Genomic DNA, 23,087 nt, shown 5'->3' with positions numbered 1-23,087 from the left:
CCACCAAACCTGATGGTTTGAGAAGTTTTTTTGACTACTAAGGAAGGGAAAAACCCTTTCAAACATAGTAAAAGTTAAACTCAAAGGCATTAAAATAGGAAGAAGGAGAAAAGCTTAATATTGTATAGAGTTTTGATAGGACAACTAATAAATAGACATCTCAGTGTCTGAAAAACAGAAGTTTGGACCTAAATATGAGGTGAAAGACTTTAATTGACACTATAAAATGAAAATACAAAAGAGGAAGATGAAGAGTAGAAAAGCATCAACCAATGTATGTGATCAATATCACAAAGTTGAAGAAAATGACTAGTAGCAGGTTTTGTCAGTACAACTTTACAGACTTCTGTAGGTCAATTAAAAACTGCAATACGTGTGTGTATAATACAGTTTACCTCTTAAAATTTGTTTTACAATTTAATAAGATTTGTTATAAAAGAATGGATCTATTAATAAAATAAAAAAGAGAAGAGATTATATGTGGTAGATATAAGCCGTTATGAATTTATATTCTGTAAAATTTTACAGAATATTTGAATACAGTTGTGAAAAATCAAGTTTGCTGAAACAATACTGACCATGACTTTGTGATCAGTGTAGACTAGGAAATCTTTTTGAGCACAGTGTCAATTAATTGTGATCAAATCCTAAAATTTAATGTTGAATGTGATTTTGTTCTAGTGTATACTGATTGCAAAATTGTGATTAGTATAGTTTTGGTGTTAACAGTTTTCAAACAGTGAAATTTTTGTCGCAGTATGTTTATCCTTCTTTGGAAGGTGCTCAGATACTATGGTAATGGATGTGGTGTATAAAAGCCAAAATAGCATGGGGATTAGTCAATGAATTTTTTCTTCACCTACCAGAGGCAGAGATCGGATTGCCTTGTGACTTTCAGGCTGCATGAAATTGTGGCTCCTCAGGTGGTCATTTGTATTACTTATGACTAACACCAGTCCTGTAAACAAAGCTATTAATGTGCACTGCGGTAATTGTAGTATGTGCAGTCTTGATCCTACACCAGTTGATATCAATAGAATAAGATTGAGCCCTGTGTAAGATCTACTTAATTTACAGGATTTGCGGGAAATAACATCGTATGAGCAGATTTTTAAAAATACCTTTCTGCAAAAATTATTTGTGGGTTTTTACTCGGACTACTTTGGGTGGAATCCAGGGCTTAAAGACTATACACCTTTCAAGGTAAGTATATTTTCCAGGTTAACTTGACACATGCAGTATCTCTTGGTTAACTGTGTGCACACACTGGACAGACTTGCATACAGCTGTCTTGAAGGCTGGTTATGAAGCTTACAGTGATTAGAGATTTGTTTTTTAAATATATTATATGGTAGTGACCATAACCTACTCAGAAGAGACTAACCTTTCATGGTGGGAGAGAATTCATTCTTGTTCCTTTCTCCATCTAAGCCTCAACAGTATTGTGACCACTGTGCTACATGTTATAGAAAATGCTAAGATTTTATCACGGTTACTTTTAGAAAAAGTCATGAACAGGTCGTGGGCAATAAACAAAAATTCATGGAGCCTGTGACCTGTCTGTTACTTTGCTAAAAATAACCAGAGGGCAGGGTTAGATGGGGGAAAGAATGGAGTCCCATGGAGGGGGGGCCTAAGAGGCCGAGCCCCCTGCCGTGGTGAGGGACGCAGCCCAGACTCCAGTGGCTGCAGAGGGGCACGCAGCCATGGGGGGCACATAGCCTCCACTTCAAAGCTGGCCCAGCTTCGTGACATGGGTTCGCAGCCCCAACTGTAGCAGGGCAGGGGCACACGGCCCTGGGAAGCCGGAAAGGGGGCGCATGGCTCCCGGTGCAGCCACTGGGCTGGGGCGCGTGACCCCAGCTGCAGCCCCTGGTGGAAGCCATGGGCTGGGGCTCATGGCCCCGGCTAAAGCCCTCGGCAAGCCTGGGATGCTGTTGGGCTGGGGCACATGGCCCCTGCCAAACCTCCATCGAGCCCAGGACTCGGGACACTGTGGGGCTGGGTTGTGTGGCCCTGGCTGCAGTCCCCGCCAAGCCTGTGGGGCTGGGGCGCACGGACCCTGCCAATCCTGGGACATGGTGGGGCTGGGGTGCGCGGCCCCGGCTGCAGCCTGTAGTGGAAGTTGCGGGGCTGAGGCACAGGGCCCCAGCTGCAGCCCCCGCCAAGCCTGCGGGGAAGGGGTGCATGGACCCTGCCAAGCCTGGCATGCTGCGGGGCTAGGCCGCATGGCCCTGGCTACAGCCCCTGGCACAAGCCGTGGGGCTGAGGCTCAGGGCCCCAGCTGCAGTCCTTGCCAAGACTGGGAAGCCATGGGGCTGAGGCACATGGGCCCCAGCTGCAGTCCCCGGCGGAAGCCACAGGTCTGGGGTTGCGGGGTCCTGGTTCCAGCCAGCCCCAGCAGGGCAGGGGCACACAGACCTGCCTCCTCCTCATGAAGCCCCAGAAGTCACGGAGGTCCAATAACGTCACGGAATCCGTGACTGCCCTGACCTCTATGACTAAATCATAGCCTTAGTTATAGATTTTTTTTTTTTATGTGCCTTTAATTTATTGATATCAGGTATTGCTTTAAGTCTCTTTTTTTCCTTTTTTCCCTCCATCAAACTAGGTTCTTCCCTTGACCCCCTGTTTTTGGTACTGTATTTTTGCACTTTTTTGCTTCCGGTTATGTCTGCAGATTGCTTCCAAGCATTGAACAGTGGTGAAGGGCTAAGAAGGCACACTGGATTCTTTTCCCAGCAACACTGAGGAAGTATGTCTATTCGCATCCAGAGATGGGCTACTTAATTTTTTGTGCCTCAGTTTCCCCACCTGTAAAATCATCACGGCTATCTTGCTTGGCTTAATTACTGTTTTTTTAAAGTGCTTTGACGTGCTTGGGTGAAAGATGCTGTGGAAGTACAGTGTGTTATCAGTCTTCTCCAAAAGATGTTTAGTTTTCACTGTACTTGGAAGAAGAAGAAGAATCCTTCATGTGCCTCTTGCTTAGCAAAATATGGTCGTACTGGGCCAGCCTTGTAAAATGACTTTTGTCGTTAATGGTGACCTTAGGAGTATTAAGTACAGAAGAATCTCTTTAAAGCCAAAATCAACAAAATTATTTAATTGACGTTATTAGTTTGGAGCTGTTTGTTAGTTGGAGATAGAAAGTCACAGCATTCAAAGACCCTAAGGGTATCTCTACAGTGCAATTAATAAGCTGTGACTGGCCCGTGTCAGCTGACTCAGGCTTCTGGGATTTGGGCTAAAGCGCTGTTTAATTGCAGTGTAGACATTCAGGCTCACATAAATACATTTTGCAAGCTGGATCTGGCCCATGGGCCAAATTTTTGTTTGAAATCTCTGTTATAAGTGGCTAGAATGGCTCTTTTCAGGGAAAGATCTTTGTACTCATTTGTGCCCCGGTCCTGCAAGATGCTCCATGTGAGTGCAGATGTCTGCCTGTGCAGAGCGCAATTCAGGATTGTGTCCTAACTCTCCATTGTTATTTCTTCCCTTTATTTTTGAAAAGGTATTTAACTGTAATTTCATGGATGGGGTATGAATTAAACTAATTATTGCAACACTCAATGCGTGGATGAGATGATGGTGTAGGGAGGAGAGGTTTAGATTTATTAGGAACTGGGGAAACTTTTGGGGAAGGGGGAGCCTGTACAGGAAGGATGGGTTCCACTTAAACAAAAATGGAGCCAGATTGCTGGCACTTAAAATTTAAAAAGGTCATACAGCAGTTTTTAAACTAAGGGCTGTGGGAAAGCCGACAGGTGCAGAGGAGCATGTAATACCAGGGTACAAAATATATCTGAAGGGCAGAACAGGTCGTGTTGGTGGGGGAGTGGTACTATATGTGAAAGAAAGCATAGAATCTAATGAAGTAAAAATCTTAAATGAACCAAACTGTACCATAGAATCTCTATGGATAGTAATTCCATGCTCTAATAATAAGAATATAGCAATAGGGATATATTACCGACCACCTGATCAGGATGGCGATAGTGACTGTGAAATACTCAGGGAGATTAGAGGCTATAAAAATAAAATACTAAATACTAATGGGAGATTTCAACAGTCCCCATATTGCCTGGGTACGTGTCACCTCAGGACGAGATGCAGAAATAAAGTTTCTTGACACCTTAAATGACTGCTTCTTGGAGCAGCTAGTCCTGGAACCCACAAGAGGAGAGGCAATTCTTGATTTAGTCCTATGTGGAACAAAGGTCTGGTCTAAGAGGTGAATATAGCTGGACTGCTTGGTAATAGTGACAAAATATAATTAAATTTGACATCCCTGTGGCGGGGAAAACACCACAGCAGTCCAACACTGTAGCATTTAATTTCAGAAAGGGGGACTACACTAAAATGAGGAAGTTAGTGAAACAGAAATTAAAAGGTACAGTACCAAAAGTGAAATCCCTGCAAGCTGCATAGAAACTTAAATGCATATCCCAAATTAAAATACATAGTAAGAGAACCAAAAAAGTGCCACCGTGGCTAAACAACAAAGTAAAAGAAGCAGTGAGAGGCAAAAAGGCATCCTTTAAAAAGTGGAAGTTAAATCCTCGTGAGGAAAATAAAAAGGAGCATAAACTCTGGCAAATGAAGACTGTAAAAATATAATTAGGAAGACCAAAAAAGAATTTGAAGAACAGCTAGCCAAAGACTCAAAAGTAATAGCAAATTTTTTTTAAGTACATCAGAAGCAGGAATCCTGCTAAACAACCAGTGGGGCCACTGGACGATCGAGAAGCTAAAGGAGTACTCAAGGACAACAAGGCCATTGCGGAGAAACTAAATGAATTCTCTGCGTTAGTCTTCATGGCTGAGGATTTGAGGGAGATTCCTAAACCTGAGCCATTCTTTTTAGGTGACAGATCTGAGGAACTGTCCTGGATTGAGTTGTCATTAGAGCAGGTTTTGGAATAAAATGATAAACTAAACAGTAATAAGTCATCAGGACCAGATAGTATTCACTGAAGAGTTCTGAAGGAACTCAAATGTGAAACTGCAGATCTACTAACTAGGAGTAGGTAGGTAGTCTGTAACCTATCATTTAAATCAGCTTCTGTACCAAATGACTGGAGGATAGCTAATGTGATACCAATGTTTAAAAAGGGCTCCAGAGATGATCCTGGCAATTACAGACTGGTAAGCCTGATTTCAGTACCGGCCAAACTATCTGAAACCATAGTAAAGAACAAAATTGTCAGACACGTAGATGAACCTAATTTGTTGGGGAAATCATGCCTCCCACTCCAATAAAATTCTTTGAGGGGGTCAACGAGCATGTGCGCAAGGGGGATCCGGTGGGATTGAACTCACAACCCTGGGTTTAGCAGGCCAATATTCAAACTACTGAGCTATCCCTCCACCCCCTTATGTTGTTAACATTCAGTTATCAAAAATACTTTCAATAATAGTCTCAAAAATTTAGGCCCCAGTCTTATGAAGTTCTGGGAACTTCCTGGGAAGTTGGTAAGAAATGAGTGTTCAGTACCTCCCAGGATTGGTTCTTATTTTGTTTCTACTGACTATTTTTTCTACATTTCAATGACACACCTCTTCCCCCTACCCAGCCTCCTTAAAGTATGTTACAGTAGAAAATATTGGATTAAGGGTACTCCGCTTGCGTACACAGAAATGGCTTTCAGTATATGATGTGGTGAATTTTGCTTCTCAGGATGGGAGAAGAGATGGGCCTTGTGTATTAAATTGACTTGTACGTTGTTTAATTTATAATGGTATATAAATTTATAAGATTTTAAGTACAGCATTACCATATATTATAATTATTTTATTTTTTAAACATTAAATAAAGGTGGGCATGAGCTGAAAGCTGCTTTTTTTTTTTTTTTTTTGTACCTGAACGTTCCCAAAGCTTGGATCCGGGAATCTGGTTTGGGGCTGGGCCGGCTAATAAGACAACATAATATAAACATTCATCTTCTGTAAATCAAAAAACTTTGCAAAGAATCCATGTAGAAATAAGAGAGAAATTAGAAGGATTCTGTGCATTTATGGAAGCAGTGTTTAGTATTTAGACCTATAGGCTGAGAGTCAGGAGACCTGAGTTATACTCCCAGTTCTGCCACAGATTCATTATGTGACCTTTGGCAAATTCTAGATTTCATTCCTGCCTTCTCAGTTTCTGCATGTATGAAATGGGGATAGTGATTTATGGCTCTGTAGGAAAACCTTGGATTAAAGCTGCTGTATAAATGCAAAATATTATCATTGGTTTTAGTAAAGCTCTTAGGCTGCTAATGTATTGCAGTTATGGAGTTAAAAAGAAGACCTTCTGAAAAGTCAGGGAGTTATCACATTATTCCAAAATATTGCTATATCAGTTCTTTGTCTTCTAAAACAATGTAGATTACATGATTGACTGCTACGATGTACACAATTCTTCAACAACAGTGTTATTTTTATAAACACTATTTTTATAATCCAAAACTATGCTAGGTGCTTCACAGAAAATGTGGAAAGACACGCTTCCTGCCTAAAAGAGTGTGTAATATGAATTTAAGATGTGACAAACAGTAGTGTGGCATAAAGTGAGGAAAAACAAGATTTACAGTAGTGGTGATACTTAGTTTAAGTATATGTATATTTTAGTAGTTCAGTAAAAATACATAGGGAGGGAGAAATGTGAATATAATTTAATCACTAGCCATAAGCATCAAGGAAGAGATTATTCATTTTAGTTAAATTAATATAAAGGGAAGAGAGAGAGTAGGAGGCAGCCTGGAAAAAAGATGAGGTCTTCACTGAAGAAGTGGACAAAGTGGTCGTCAAAGCTGGAGGAGAAAAGTGATAGATGGGTTGATGACATAAATGGTTTTAAAAGACATTAGATATAGTAGAAGTTGCATGTACCACATTGAGAATTTATCATGAAGATGATGTCTGAATAGAAAGACTTTAAAAAAAACTATGTTGAATATTTGATGTGAGGAGTCTGAAGAGATATGTCTAATGAAAATTAAATAAAGCAAAAATACTAAAATAGCTCTAAAGCTTCTTTTATCTGAAGGTCTCAAAGTACTTTACCACAGCTAATTAAAACTCGCAACACACTGCTTGACAGATCAGACTGAAAATTGAGGCATAGGACTTGTCTAAGTGGCTTAGCAAGTGACTTGTCCAAAGTTCGTGGAAAGATGGGAGGAGAACAGAGATGTCCTGACTCCAGTAATCTGCTTCCTCTAATAGAAGTTAACACTTCTCTAGATTAAACAAAAAATACTAATATGAGTTCATGCCTCATTGAAAACTTTTGAAATCTATTTCAAGGCTGTTCTGCCTAAGAAATGCTACTTTTTCCTATATTTTTTTTCTGCCACTCCCTTCTTAAAAATTCTTTCTCGTGATAGCTGCATTTAAAAATATACTTGTTTTGAGTTTTTTTCTTCTACCTATGATCACCTGAACTCCTAATTCCTCCTTTGTGGTGTTATAATTTTGTTGCTGTAGTGACAATTATGTTAGGTTTCAGAGTAACAGCCGTGTTAGTCTGTATTCGCAAAAAGAAAAGGAGTACTTGTGGCACCTTAGAGACTAACCAATTTATTTGAGCATAAGCTTTCGTGAGCTACAGCTCACTTCATCGGGATTATGACTTCATGTTAACCTGAAGCAGGTGAACTTGTAAGAAACAGAGATCTTGGATTTTATGTCAACTTCTATATTTAATATAGAAAGAATCTCCTTCCCACTACATCTGTTCACCTCTTCCTATAAAGTGAGAAAATAGAGGCAAAACTATTTCTATATAGAATGTTTTTCATGAGGCATCAGTTGCTTCTTTAAATTTCTTGTGTGTACCTATAGCGCAGAGAAATGTATACTGTGTTGCATCTTAAACTATTTTCATGTGCCTGTTTTTTTCTTTAATTGTTTCAGCTGGTTTATGCTTCCAGAGTTGTCAGCATTCACTGTAATAGTCATCTTCCCTTCACGTTATTACAATCAAAAACCCTGATTCATCATAGTTTGCACACTTCTTAATCACCACTCTGAAAAATATATATTTGTGGGCAAATAGAGATGTTCAAGTTTGTTCATATTTCAATGACTGGATTTTATAATATAAGTGTGGTTACATTCAGATCTGTCCTTTTCCCCTGTTCCCCAGATTTTAATACATCAATGGCAGATTCATCCAGTGATTCAGAGAACTTTCTTCGTGGTCGTGTAGGAAGGCGGGGCCCTCTAAGAGCCACCCACAGCAGAGCCCGAAACCATGGTGCTGGAGATGTTACAGAGAAGATCCATACCTTAGCAAGCACTTTACAGGTTGTTAGAAAATGATCAGATGCTGTGCAAACAGATAAGTTATGTTTGTGTAAAAGAAAGTGCCCAATATTCTGAATGAGGTGGTCTAAAGTGCTGTGGTAATGGGAATATTACTTGCCATTTATAAACTGTAAAAAGTATTTGGGAAATAAAGCATGACATGTCTGTGTTTACAGTGAGTATTTTACTGCTATTTCTGACAGCAACATGGAAGCATGATAAAATATTGTTAGAAATGACTCATTTAAAACATTGAAAGGTCTGATAATGTCTCATTCAGTTACAAAGTTGGCAAAATGTGAACAGAGCAATCCTTTTTTTTTTTTTTAAATTAATTGGAGAATTCCAACAGGATACATTAGGTCTTTGGGGCAGCGACTGTCATTTTGTTCTGTGTTTGTACATTGCCTAGCACAATGGGGTCCTGGGAATCCTAGGTGTTATCACAATATAAATTAAAAAAAAAATTACAGATGGGTGTGAAGACAAAGATCCCTTCCCCACAGATCTGATAATCTGAATAGATACTGTTCAGATGAAGGATCATGGACAGGCTAGAGTGCAAAAGAGAGTGCATGTCACTTGTTTGGATGACTTTTTGGGGCAGTGGCTTCTCTGTGGGCAAAAGTAATTCGGTACAGTTGGCATTGTGGGGTTCCATGTTTTATGTATCCCTGACTCCAGCTCAAACTTGCTCAGTTTGCAAGTTAAGACTGCTTTCCAGCCGACAGCCCTGCAGATTCAAGCTGGGTTCTTTCCTTCTTTATGCATCCATCACCAGCAATAAAAATGAGGGTGCAAGTTGGCCTGCCTTGCAGTATCTTTGCTACTGGTGATGTGTGAGAAGGAGAGAACCCACGGTGAGTCTGCGGAGTTGTAACTTTAGAAAAGAAAAATTTTAACTTGAAAACAGAGTAAACTTGAGCTGGAATAAGTGAGATACAACACTGCAGTTTTAATTCTGAGCTGAAGAAAGATCCTGATTTAGATGCACTGTGTTCATCATTTTGATTAATGAATTAAGACTCAATATTTTGGTGTGAAGTATGTATTGTCCTCATTTTGCAGATGGGGGAACCGAGGCATTGAGAGTTCAGTGCTGGGATTCACTTCATAGAATCCAGATCTCTTGACTCCAGTTTATGCCATAACTAGAAGATCACACTTCCTTTTTACTTGACAGTGTCTTATATTTTTATGTAGCCTTTGAGCCAGACAATATAACAAAAATGCCAGTATTTATTTTCAGTTTATTCAGAGTGCCTACCCATAGCTTCAAGCTCTCTCTTCCTTGTTTGTTGAACTTGACAGGTAGCTTAAGCTGTTTGCCTCTGTAAAATACAGATAATGATTAAGGCTGCGTATCTGTCACAGAGGTAACGGAAGTAATGGATTCCCTGACTTTTCATGACCTCTGTGACTTCTGATGCAGCTGGCTCTGTGGCTGCCTGAGCAGCTCAGGCAGCCCCTGGGGCAGTCGCACTGACCGTTGCTGGGGCAGTCTTGGGCCACCGCACTCTCCTCCTGCCAGCAGCAGTTTGGGTGTGGGAGGGGACTCGGGGCTGGGGCAGGAGGTTGGAGTGCGGGTCGGCACTTACCTTCGGGGGGCTCCCTGGAAGTGGCCAGCATGTCCCTGCAGCTCTTAGATGGAGGGACCAGGAGGCTTGCGTGCTGCCCCTGCCTGCAGGCACGGCCCCTGCAGCTTCTATTGGCTGCAGTTCCTGGCCAATGGGAGCTGCAGAGCCAGCACTCGTGGCGGGGATGGCGCACGGAGCCCTCCGGCCTTCCCTCCCCCTAGGAGCTGCACGGACATGCTGGGTGCTTCCAAGGAGCTGGGCAGAGAAGGGTAGGGAGCCTGCCATCCCCACCAACCCTCCCCCCTGCCAGCACCAGCGGAGATTTTGGGCCTTATGCTGCTGCCTGCCTCCCAGCACTAGCAGGAGTCCTGGGCCTCACGCTGCAGCCTGCCTCCCCCCAGCACCAGAGGGGGTTTGGGACCACCATCCCCCAGCACCTGCAGCACCCCCAAACTGCTGCTCCAGAGCACTCTTGGCCCTCTGGCCCAAATTTTAGTAAGGGGTATATAGTAAAAGTCATGGACAGGTCACGGGTCATGAATTTTTGTTTACTGTCTGTGACCTGTCCATGACTTTTACTAAAAATACCCGTGACTACAATGTAGCCTTAATAATGATACTTTGGCAATCCCATTGAGATTCCATAATATGAGGCTAAATGATTGCTTTAAGGTCCTTCAAGGTCCAAAATTTGGCTGCTTAAACTTTAGGCATCTATTGAAAATGATTGGTCTGATTTGTTTTCATATGTGCTCGGCATCTCCAGCTCTCACAGACTTCCGTGGGAGTAGTGGGTGCTCAGCCACATTGAAAATCAGATCACTTATTTAGATACCTAATGTGAGGCAAAGTATTAATGGTAAAGCTAAAAAGTAATGCATTTTTGTTTCTTTGGAGAGAAGATTTCTAATTTAATATTCTTTTTCCTCAATTTTGTTCTTAAGGATACCAACCGAAACCTGAGACATGTTGACCAGATGCTAGGACAGTACAGAGAGTACAACAATGAGCAGACTGAAGCTATAGCAACTGTGAGCAACTTTCAATGTAACCTTAAGCCTCTTCCTCCTGTATTATTATATAACCGGTTGAAAATTGGTGTTTAGCAATGGGCAAGCGAGAGAGAGAAAGAAGTATCGGGGGTAGCCGTGTTAGTCTGTCTCCAGAAAAACAACAAGGAGTCCGGTGGCACCTTAAAGACTAACAGATTTATTTGGGCATAAGCTTTCGTGGGTAAAAAACCCACAAGCTTATGCCCAAATAAATCTGTTAGTCTTTAAGGTGCCACCGGACTCCTTGTTTTTATATATATAGAGAGATTTAAACAGTATAAATCAATCTTTTAATAGTCTTCTGTACTACCACCTTTTGGAAGTAATAGAGTTTCTGAATGAGATTAGAACACTTTTATTACTGGTTGGCCCAGCCTTCTTTATGGTCCCTTTAGGAAATGGCTGAAGGGCGAAATTAACCATGGTTCAGAGGGCCCACACAAGGCCCTCCTATACACGACTTAAGCCTCTGACATGGAATGGTGCTTAAATGTGGTACACAGGCATTTTGCAAGCCTTTGCCCCAGGGTGAACTTAATCAGAAATGAATGGGATGATATTTAATTGTAGAGTAAAACAGGAGATGGATAGCGTTAAGGATGAACAAATTGGTTGGTACTCTGGGAGCTGTCAAGATTCCTTCCCCACTCTGAACTCTAGGGTACAGTTGTGGGGACCCACATGAAAGATCCCCTAAGCTTATTCTTACCAGCTTAGGTTAAAACTTCCCCAAGGCACAGATTTCTTTCTTGCCTTGGGAACCAGCTTAGGTTAAAACCTGGTACACTGCCACCACCAAGTGATTTAACAAAGAATCCGGGAGGAGACCACTTGGAGAAGTCTTCCCCCAAAATATCCTCCAAAGCCCTTACACCCCCTCTCCTGGGGAGGCTTGAGAATAAACAGGATGAGCACAAACCAGCCTTGGATTTTTAAGACCCTAAAAACCCAATCAGATTCTTAAAAAACAGGACTTTATTTGAAGAACAAAACAAAGATAAAAGAAACACTCTGTAAGATTAGAATGGAAGATAATCTCACAGGCAGTCAGATTCAAAACATAGAGAATCCCTCTAGGCAAAACCTTAAGTTACAAAAAGACACAAAAACAGGAATACACATTTCCTCCAGCACAGCGAATTTACAAGCCAAAACAAAGAAAACCTAACGCATTTTCTAGCTAGATTACTTACTAACTTTACAGGAGTTGGAGGGCTTGCATCCTTGATCTGTTCCCTGCAAAGGTATCAGACGGACAGACAAAAGCCTTCTCCCCCCCCCCCCCCCCCCGATTTGAAAGTATCTTGTCCTCTCATTGGTCATTTTGGGTCAGGTGCCAGCGAGGTTACCTTAGCTTCTTAACCCTTTACAGGTGAAAGGATTTTGCTTTTGGCCAGGAGGGATTTTATAGCACTGTATACAGAAAGGTGGTTACTCTTCCCTTTATATTTATGACAGGAGCTATCAAGTTTGAGATGTTACAGTCAGAGATGTATTGAAACTGAATCCTGTAATATGAAAGGAAATGTGGAAAATGTACTGTTTTGCTTGAAAATTGGCCTAATATTTGAGTACTCTAGTATATATTCATTGAATTCAATAATACAACTTCTGTAAGTTGTGTAAATTCTAGTGAAATATGCCCCTCAGTGCTCCATTGTACTATTACCAAGTACAACTGCACAATACAGATAAGTAGAATATTTAAAGAAATTAAACTTAAATATTTAAATTATGTAGAATTTCCATACTTCTACATTGTAATGTAGAATTACCTGCTATTTTTCTTCTGAAAAAGCAGTAGGAAAATTTTATTCTATCCTAGTAATTAGGAATATAACTATCCCAGTTGGGAAGCGTAGATGTCTTCAATACTAATACAGTACTCTGATTTAGAAGATAAACTTGAGTACTTGTGCCTTTGCTGATATATATAATTTAATTGCTGATTTTTACTCTTAACATTTCTCTAGGCCATGGGAGACACAAATGTAGGTTCACAGTTGGGTTTTATTAGTTTTCACTGTTTTACTAATGGAATTTATTCAGTTTTTTTTTTTAAAAGAGAGACACTAACTTTGCAGAGTATAGAAAAACATGATTGGCTTATTTACTCTCAATATACCGATAGGTGTTCTTTTCAGGCAGCTAGAAGTTGAACTGGGTTTTGGCTGAGCATGGCTGTGTCAGAATTTTATTTTGATCCAGGACCTTCTCTTTTAGCATCTGGATGACTGATATCTTTCTGACTTGATTTCTCTTCAAGTTGAGCAATAAAGTTTTAGGACACCTCTTGTTGGAGACTTAGAATACTAAAGTATAGTCTCCACCCTCTATTAATAAAAAACTTCATCTTCCAAACAGCTCCTGTTCACTTCCCTCAACATAAAAAAGTCATCTTCCATTACCTTCACATCCATATTCTACTTCCTGTGTACCAATGGTCTTATGCTTTCTTCCTGCCTGCTAGCAGTCTCACTTGCTTATTTTGACATGCTGCTGATTTGCTACTATTTATTTCTCATCCCTGGCTGCCGGAACCCTTGATACAGTTGTCCCCTCTTATATGGTTCCAAGCCTGCTGGAACAGTGAGGAAGTTTTTGTTGGGTGATGGGAGGCCATACAAGGGAATTAAACATAGGTGTATTGTGTTGAGACTGTGTCCTCACAAGAGTCTTGCTCTGAATCCTAGCAGCCAGAAATCTACCTTCTAACTCCACAATTACATGTTACCTCCAGGGAATGATCTAGTTTTCAAAATATCTAAGCTGATCTAGGACTCTGCCATCTCTTGTTGAAACTTGAGCAAAGAGTAAAAAATATGGTTTTAACAGTTCTTTCCATTCCTGGATGCTTCTATGAGGGAAGTCAGTCTACTTGGAGAAAGGCAGTGTAGCCTATTGGCCGGAGCATGCAGCAGGCCTTGTGGTTGGGTTCAGAGCCATAGTCAGTCATTAGGAGCCAAAACCAACGGTCAAAATCGGAAGTCAGGATCTGGATACCAGAGCCAGAGGGTCAAGACAGGAGCTGGAGTCAAGGGTCAAACTGGAGGTTAGGAACTGGAGCAAGCAGGAAAGGAGGGGTTCAAGGTAGGGGGAAGGACAGAGGCAAGGCTCGATGCAAGCAGGAGCAGTATGAACAAGGTAATGCAGGAGCAGGCCACAGTGATGGGGATGAGTGTTGAGAAGCCAGCAAGCTGCAGCTGCTGGCCTCTGCAGCCAATCAGGTTGGATGGCTAATCAGGCTGCAGCCCAGATATACTAATGAGGCTGCCTGGAGACTAGCTCTGCTGCAGGCCCTGATTCCTGACCGAGAAATTAGAAGAAGATTATTACAGCATCCTGCTTTGCATAAGAATACTGTAGTCTACATCCTTCTATTTTGCCTGTCGTCAGTTGCTCAGGGGAAGTTTGACTATCAACAATTAGCTTAATCATAATATAGCCATGTCTTGATTGTGAGCTGCTCCTACAATGAATGAATTTTAATCCTGGTTTTCACTTTACTTCAAAAGGAATCTTTGTTTCTTCCCCTTCATTCTCGTCCCTATGTATAAAACATTTAGGTGGGTGAATGAAGGGGGAAATGATGTCTTTTCCTTCCTATGAAGTATTAAGATGTTGGTTACTCTTTGATGCAGGGTAATAGGCTTGATGGCACAGTGATCCAGTGCAGCAAATCCTATATGTTATGATAGATTTGTTTTTTGCAGTGCTCTGCAGTATCCAACAAATGTAGTTTCATTATGTAAACCTTATTTACAGCTCATTGGTTTTGTTTAGTTTTTAACAAAGTCAGTCCAGAGTTGTTCTTGCACAACTGACTGTACTTCCATGCCCATCTCTTTAAACTCAACAGTTTGCGGTCTATTTGGAAAGAACTCCATATGCTTGTCAGTGACTGAGAGGAGTGATGGCAAAAGGAAGCCACAGTGCACTACCTAGATGATTGTACTAAATATATTTCAGAAACAGAATTTGTCTGTCAGCTCAGGATGCTCAACTTGACTACGAAAATGCATGTTAGTGGCTCCCCAAGATGCTTCTTTCGTAGCTGTAGTGAAGAAGATAGCCAGGAAGGATTAGATCAGTTCTGGATGCAAGACACATATAGCAAAGACAAAGCTAGCCAGGAACAATTAAATGAGGAAAAGCGAGACTCTGTAAAAACCCTAGTTCTTTCCTGTCTCTAATTTCCTTAGCCTGATTGAATCTGGTTCCTTCTAGCTAGTGAAAACATTAGACCTTATGTCCCTATCTTCACATAAGAGGAGGCAGTGTGGTTCACTGGCAGGTAGGAGACTTGGATTTCATTCCTGGTTCTAACCCTACTTGCTGTGTGGCCTCTAGCTAGACCGGGATGTGTTTGCCTACCCTTGTGTGTCTAATAGCCACTGGAGTTTTCATTATTCTTTTGTGAAAGTCTGCCTTTGTCTTTTCTTAGCTATCAAGTTCCAATTCTTGCCTCTCTCTTTGGCCTGGGTAGAATTCAGATGTTTGTAACTTAAACAAACACTCCTGCTTTAAGTATCGGGGGTAGCCGTGTTAGTGTATATCCACAAAAACAACAAGGAGTTCTGTGGCACCTTAAAGACTAACAGATTTATTTGGGCATAAGCTTTCGTGGGCTAGAACCCAAATAAATCTGTTAGTCTTTAAGGCACCACCAGATTCCTTGTTGTTTTCACTCCTGCTTTGAATCTCATGTGAGAACCAATGTGTTTGTCTCAGAATAGTCTTAAAATAAGTTTGCTTTTCTTGTAAAGATATGTTTAAAGGTTTTTGTTCCTGCTACTCCTATCACTTTGCAAAAAGAAAAGGAGTACTTGTGGCACCTTAGAGACTAACCAATTTATTTGAGCATAAGCTTTCGTGAGCTACAGCTTATGCTTTTCTTTTTGCGAATACAGACTATCACTTTAAGAACTTAGACCATATATATCTGTTACTTTTTAAAATAATAGCTGTTCTCCAAACTGAGTGCCTATATTTCAAATATCTTTTATTGTGGTGTTCTTTTAAAAAAAAAAAAAAAGTCAGTTTTGTTGCCACTATACAGTTGGAATCCTTCTTTCTGTAGTACACTGTACTTTAATTACCATATATACTCATTCATAAGCCGAATTTTTTTTAGTAAAAAAGGGAAGCACCAGAGAAGGAGGTCAGCTTATGAATGGGTATAGAGACGGAGAGATGGGACACATGGGACACAGCTCCTCCCCACAACAGAGGGAGAAAGGAGAGGGAGCAGAGCTAGAAGGGAAGAGGCAGGCCAGAGTCTCTCCCCTTCTGGCCACGCTGCTCTCCCCCCAGCCTCCGAAGCAGCTGCAGCTCCAGGGCTGGCAGGCTGCAGCCATGCTGCTCGGCCCTGCCCACCAGAGCAGGCTGTGGCTGCACCGCCTGGCCCGCTGGAGCACGCTGCAGCCATGCCACCTGGCCCAGCCTGCTGGAACATGCTGCAGCCACGCCACCCGGTCTGGCCCGCCAGAGCAGGCTGCAACTGCGCTGCCCAGCCTGCCAGAGCAACTCCAGCCAGGCCGGAGACATCCTCCCCTCGCCCTCCCCAGATAAGGTGGGAAGGGATGGGATGGGGAGAGTGTGGGGGTCCTGGGCCAGCTTCCCCTCCCCCCCAAATTTCCCCACCAGTTGCTGTCCCTGCCCGTCAGGATAAGCAGCTGGCATGCCAGGACACTTTGTTTACTTAGGTTTACCTCCATGCCTGCAGACGCTCGAGGTAAACAAACTATCTTGGCCCGCCAGCAACTTATCCTGATGGCCCGGGAGCCACAGTTTGCTGACCCCTGAATTATAGGGTCGGTTTACGAATGGGTCATAAAATTTTTCAATTTTTATTTATTCATCTTTGGGGGGGGTCGGCTTATAAACAAACTGGCTTATGATCGAGTATATACAGGTAAGTTCTACTGCATCAAGATTTCTCAGTCTGACACATACAATTTACAACAAAATTTTTTTAAATCCATATCTTATTTGGATGTCCAGTTGTTCCATGACAAGTATTGTACCCAGGTCTTCATCTAACAAATCACCAGAATACAAATAGTGTTGTTTTTACCCTTGTCTTGCAAAAACAGCCATTCTATCTGCTAAAGTGAGGCAATTGATTAAGAGCATGAACAGATATTAGCTATTAGCCTAATAAAGGAGTGACTGGATGAATGTACCACTTGTGTTCTATACCTTGTTTAATAATGTGTGTGTAACTTACTAATGTGTGATTATCTTCATGCCTCTTATGACATCTGGTTTCTTTCAGTATTTAACATAGACTAAGTTCATGTTAAACAGAACATTTTTAGGAGTCTCTCTTTAATTCTTTCTGTAGTTATTTTTAAAGGGATTTTGCTTCTTGTTGCTGTGATGTTGTCCCTTGAGTACTTACTTTACCACCTCAATTTCTCTATAGAAACAGTAAAATTAATTTTAATTGGGTGGGGGACTTCCTTTTTAAAGGTATTCTAAACTCATGCCTCACTTTGACTTGGGATCTTTGACTTTGTGGGTCCAGAGCAGGAGCACTGAAGCCAGGTGTACCACACTATTTCATCCCATTGGCATAGTTTTCGGTATGTGCCTTTTTTTTTTTTTTTAGCATAATTCAGTTTGCTGAGTTACTTCTTGCATGGTATGCAACTCTATTCATATTTGAAATATATTGGTTGTTGATCACTCCATCCCAGCTTCCAGCAGTCAGAGGTTTAGGGATACCCACAGCATGAGATTGCGTCCCTGACCATCTTGGCTAATAGCTTCCTGCCTGTCCTGGCACCATGGACCACTCTGCACCCCAGAAGCGGCCAGCAGCAGGTCTGGCTCCTAGGTGGAGGAGCACAAGTGGCTCCACGCGGCTCTTGCCCACAGACACCGAGCTTCCCAGCTCCCATTGGCTGGTTCCTGGACAATGGGAGTGTGGAGCCGGTGCTCAGGGCCAGGGCAGCGTGCGCCTAGGAGCCGGATGTGCTGCTGGCTGCTTCCGGGTTGCAGTGTGGTGTCAGAACAGGTAGGAACTAGCCTGCCTTAGCTGGCCAGCACCGCCGACGGGACTTTTAACGGCCCGGTCAGCGGTGCAGACCAGAGCCGCCGTGACCCAGCGCCTTACATTCTGCGACCCGGTATTGGAAACCACTGGTTTAAGTACTTCCTTGTGTTTGCTGCCTATTAATTTCATTGGGTGACCTCTGGTTCTTGTGATAAGTAAAAGGTGTTTTGAGATGGGTGACCAGAACTGCATGCAGTATTCAAGGTGTGGGTGTACTATGGATTTATATAATAGTAGTAGTATATTTTCTGTCTTAATGTTCTGTTAGCTTTATAACTGCTGCTGCATGTTGAACAGATGTTTTCAGAGAACTATCCATGATGACTCCAAGATCTGTCTTGAGTGGTAACAGCTAACTTAGACCCCATTGTTTTGTATGTATAGTTGAGATTCATGTTTTCCAGAGTGCTTTACTTTGATCTTATAACATTATTTTTCATCTGCCATTTTGTTGCCCAGTCAGCTAGTTTTGTGAGATGTCTTTGTAACTCTTCACAGTCGGCTTTGGATTTAACTGTCTTGAGCCACTGTCATTTGATCAGTGTCTATAAATAGCTACCTACATTGGGAGAGACTTCCTTTTAACAGAAACTCGTTAATCTAACATAACACGATCCAATGGCTGGAAGCTTAAGTTAGATAAATTCATCTTAAAATAAGGTGAACATTTTAACAGTGAGAATAATAAACCATTGGAACAACTTACTTAGGTATTCAATGAATTCACCATCACTTGAACTCTTTAAATCAAAATTGGATGCCTGTCTAAAGGATATACTCTAACCCAACTAGAACATACAGGTTTGATGCAGGAATCACATGGTGAAATTCTATGGCCTGGGTTATACAGGAGATCAGACTAACTGAGCATAATAGTCCAGTCTGGCCTTAAATTCTGTGAAATTTGAAATAATTGATATTTCTCATTTCCTTCTCAATTCATTTCAAGTTGGTGAGAGTTCTTTCTCCATTGTCTGATTAGGTTGTGGTGCAGAACAGTCCTTTGTGGTCCTGCTGCACTGCACTTTTTTGTGTGTCCTTTTATTTTAAAGATACTGTACTTAAAATGCTATGAGGCTACCACTCCTGTCTTCTTCAGACCAATTCTACCTCTTGCCAGCAGGGTTGGAGGACTATTGACCTGTCTCCAAAACTTTCACTTCAGCAAATGTGACGTGAAGTGTATTATGATGTGGAGACATCAAAATATGATGCATCTTTGTTGCATAGACACTGCGTGCAACAAGTTTTGTCATGCCACAATGAAATTACTCTTCAGCTCTAACTGCAAAAACTGGTGTTCCTAGACTGCAACTCTACTTGTTTTTTTAGTCAATTTTCCAGATTTTTTTTTTTCTTTGGTTTTCAAAGCAAAACCTATTTATTTATTTTATTTGTATGCTCATGCGTGTGTGCACATGCACACACTTTTTACATTCATACTTTCTTGCATGTCTGTATACACACCTTTTAACATTTTGTCATTTTTACTGCAGTTAAAAGAGACACTGGAACAATCTATAGGCCAATTAAGGAGCCAACGATTGTTCAGAAATTCTGGAATGAGAAGTGCCTCTCTTTCAAGTTTATACACAAGTGACCTGGAGGGTGAAGCAGCCACAGGTAAGTGTTAAGAAGCTCTAGAATGTCACTGCATTGTAACGTTGCTTTAAGGCTAGAGAGTGAATTTACATTAAAAAGAAAAACAAACATGGTTCTACTCCATTTAAAGAAAAGTCATGATTTTAAAAATCCAATGTTTTGGGCCTATTCAGGGCTGGTAGTAAGTGCTATGTGTCTCATTGGGAAGCTGGGAATCTTTTCCTTTTCCTTTAATATAAATTTGCTCTTTCTAGCCTGAGAGAGCTCTGAAATACTGGACTTTAAAATTGTGATATTTTTTTATGTATAGGAAAACCTGACATTGCCCAGTATTGAATTTTTTCCTTCCTAGGACTTGGACAGGTGTAATTTTGGGGACAAATTCTTCACTTTTGGGATGAGAAGGAAATATTTCTTTAGGAGGTTGATTTTAAAGAAACAAAACTGTTTGAAATGTTAGACTAAATCCTGGGAAGATGGGTTAGTGGGCAGATGGCAGGTGTTTTGGGGGGAAACTTGAGAGATGAAATGCACAAGCACACAATAAATGTATTTATTGGTTATCTGTGAAATTTATCATATTGTGTCTTTGATTTCTCATATGCCTATATATGTGTGTGTGTGTGAATTTTTTTTTTAATTTTCCCTTTCTGCAGTGTTGTCTTTCCATTTATTTCTTTTTTTACCTCTTATCTTGTAAAGGGAGTCGCCATTTCCAGCCTACCTCACCTCTCAGGGATTATGGAGAGACTCGGAGCACTAGACGTCAGAGGTCTAAATCTGCTAATGTCCGGTTTGTCGATGAGGCTGATAATTTGGACCAGGTACTCAATACTAGTAGGAGATGTGTTCTCAAACTTCCCTTTTGGTTGTTTTTTTTTTTTAAAAAAATCTGTGAAATGAGCAGATGGACTTGTATTTTGGCTGCTGACACGAAAGTCCTTTCTAGAGTTTCTCTAAGTATTCTTTATGCATAGTGCACTCATGTCACTTGTGAGCACAGCATAGTGTGCATGTTTTTGAGGAAGGTCCTCTAAGATTCCCCTTGCTGTAGTTCGTTCACTCTCACCTCTCATTCAAAATACTAACCATGTGGGAACCGTCCTCCTGGCTGAGGTGGGCTGGTCATTGCTCCTTCCAAAACTTGATAGTTTATTTATATAAAGAGTGACAGAGGCTGTGACATGCTGTATATATCCTAAAAGGTAGTATTTGAAAATATCTTGATATAGGATTGACATATAATAAACTAGCTTTTGTAATCATGAGAAAAAGATCTAAAGTCTACAGCTCTTAGTGCTTTACAATTATTTAAATAAACATCAACACAGAATTAAAACACTAGTCTTGTCCCATGCTTAATTCACCTGTGCTTATCTCAGACATGCTGGGACTTCCAGTTCTCAGTCCATCATTCATCTTCGTCCCAAATGTCTGCTTAAAACAGGTCTTGTAGCTAACAGTTTTTAACTTTCACGGGCTTATGAGGAAGCAAGCTCTGGATTCAAGAGCTCCTCTGTGGGATGCCCTGGGACCAGCACCATCTCTTTTAAATTAAGGGAGCTCACCTTGAGCTTGTTTAATGACTATAACTGTAGTGGATAGCCCAGGGGGAGAATCTGCTCCATGTGATACACCGCTCATTAAATGATTGGCCACAATTTTCATATGGTTTCATAATGCACTACACATAAAGCTACATATATGGCAATCCAAACTCATGGTGTCAAAGGCATGGTGTATAGTGATATCAGTGTCTGCAATCTTGTTTGGATTAACTTCAGCCAGCTTGCCCTCATTTTCACCCTCTTACATGTAGACATTGAGTTATTTGTCCCATTGCACCAGGCAGGTGAAATGAGATGAAGATTTTGGTGTCGGTTGGTCTGTTGCAGACACCTCAGCGCATCTCTACTCATTAACTCTCCAAACAGCCTGATATACACTTTGAATGGGTAGTATAATAGGATGGATTCCTATTGTACTTCCTATGTGAGAGGCTTCAGCGCATATGAGCATGTACCCCAAACTACTCTCTGGGCTCCCCCAGGTAGATATGAATGGAGCTACTTGAGCGAGTCCCTCTACCTCTGCAGTAAACCACAGTTATGCCAACAGAACCTCACCATAATTAGTATTAAAGACAGCCGATAGATCTAACAAATCAGCATGAGCTCTTTATCTTCATTAGTTGCTAGATGATCAGTTGATGTAAAAATGCAACTTTTGTACTGTAATCCAATCTAAATCTTTATTACACGGGATTAAGAGAGCCTGAGGACCCCAGAAACTACCAGAGTTGTTCCACCGTAATCTTTGTAATCCCCTAAAAGAAGAGTTAGTTAATCTTTTCAACAATAAAATATCTGTAATAATAAGCTCTTTGGAAAAACAGTGTTTTTCCTGTGTGTGTAGACAGCACTTTGTCTTTTTATGGTGGTTTCCAGAATGCAAATAAGATTTTTGTATGTATAGTTAAATATCTTTCTGAAATATTTTTTTTTGTTTTTGATGGTGTGTGTACGTACACACACACAGAGAGAGAGAGAGAGAGGGAGAGTGTCCTTATATGCCAATATAAGTACTGCTTTGCTTATTTTTATAAAACTACTTAAATATTAACCATATCATTTTATTTCGGTAAAAACATAGATAAGTTGTTGTTCTCTGGGATGGTTTTTATTGACTATGGCCATAGGCTGAATTTGAGTTTTGGGATGAGGTGATGCTCAAATCTCACTTACCACATCTTGAATCTTGGTATTCCCCCCTTGCCACGTTCACAATCGCAGCATTCACATTCCCTATGTTTACCTTGCCAGGTCTTCCCATATTTCTTAGATATGACAAGTCATGAAATATATTAATAATTCCACAATCATTTAAATCCGTATAAGTCTAGACTCATTTATAAATAGTGTTTTCTCAGTAGATTTACTTCCTCTCCCCCAGCAGTTTCCTCCTACACCATGCTGCTCTACACTGTAACTATACTGCTCCGCTTGCTCAGAGTGGAGAATCAAAGTGAAATTTACAAGAATGCCTTAGAAAGGTAATACAAATGGTTCAGAGAGCTTAATTTCTCCACCTGCCCAGATCTGCTGATTGATTTGGAGCAGGGAGACCAGGATTGGATTGTGAAAGGGTGAGGTAACTGAAATCCATGCGCTGTGAAGCACTAGAATAACCGTGGTTTAGAATCTTGTTACTTCATTTTCAGTTGCACAGCTGAGAAGTGTGGTGGTGTGATATGGTTGCTGGGAGAAAAGCTTTAGTGCTGTACTAGCACACCTGCCTAATCCAGCCCTGTACTATGAGTAAATGTTAAATTAGATATGAAATAATATAGTTGTAGTATTTAGAACCGGAAGCAGACCATAGGACCCTCAGGTCTGGAATTTGTTTGACACGTTTGTCATCTTTAACCTATATGTTTTGTTTGAATGTTTCTTTAAAAAGTTTTAAAATATGTTTTTCCTTTTGAAATGACACTGAAGAAAG

General features: G+C 41.0%; 1 protein-coding gene across 3 annotated transcripts in view; it reads left to right on the top strand.

The window, feature by feature from the left end:
* The window catches only part of CEP128 (centrosomal protein 128), a 423,731-nt gene that overhangs the window by 9,916 nt on the left and 390,728 nt on the right, over window positions 1-23,087 (top strand). For all 3 annotated transcript variants that reach the window (XM_074956067.1, XM_074956068.1, XM_074956066.1), the window contains exons 2-5: window positions 8,135-8,295; window positions 10,817-10,903; window positions 19,481-19,607; window positions 20,289-20,410. In XM_074956067.1, coding sequence (XP_074812168.1) covers window positions 8,149-8,295; window positions 10,817-10,903; window positions 19,481-19,607; window positions 20,289-20,410 — 483 coding nt within the window. In that variant the 5' untranslated portion in view covers window positions 8,135-8,148. The remainder of the gene's footprint in view (window positions 1-8,134; window positions 8,296-10,816; window positions 10,904-19,480; window positions 19,608-20,288; window positions 20,411-23,087) is intronic.

Source organism: Natator depressus, chromosome 6 (genome assembly GCF_965152275.1).
Source record: "Natator depressus isolate rNatDep1 chromosome 6, rNatDep2.hap1, whole genome shotgun sequence".
NCBI lineage: Eukaryota > Metazoa > Chordata > Testudines > Cheloniidae > Natator > Natator depressus.
Note: the sequence above shows the minus strand (reverse complement) of the source record. Positions and strands in the feature narration are given on the sequence as shown.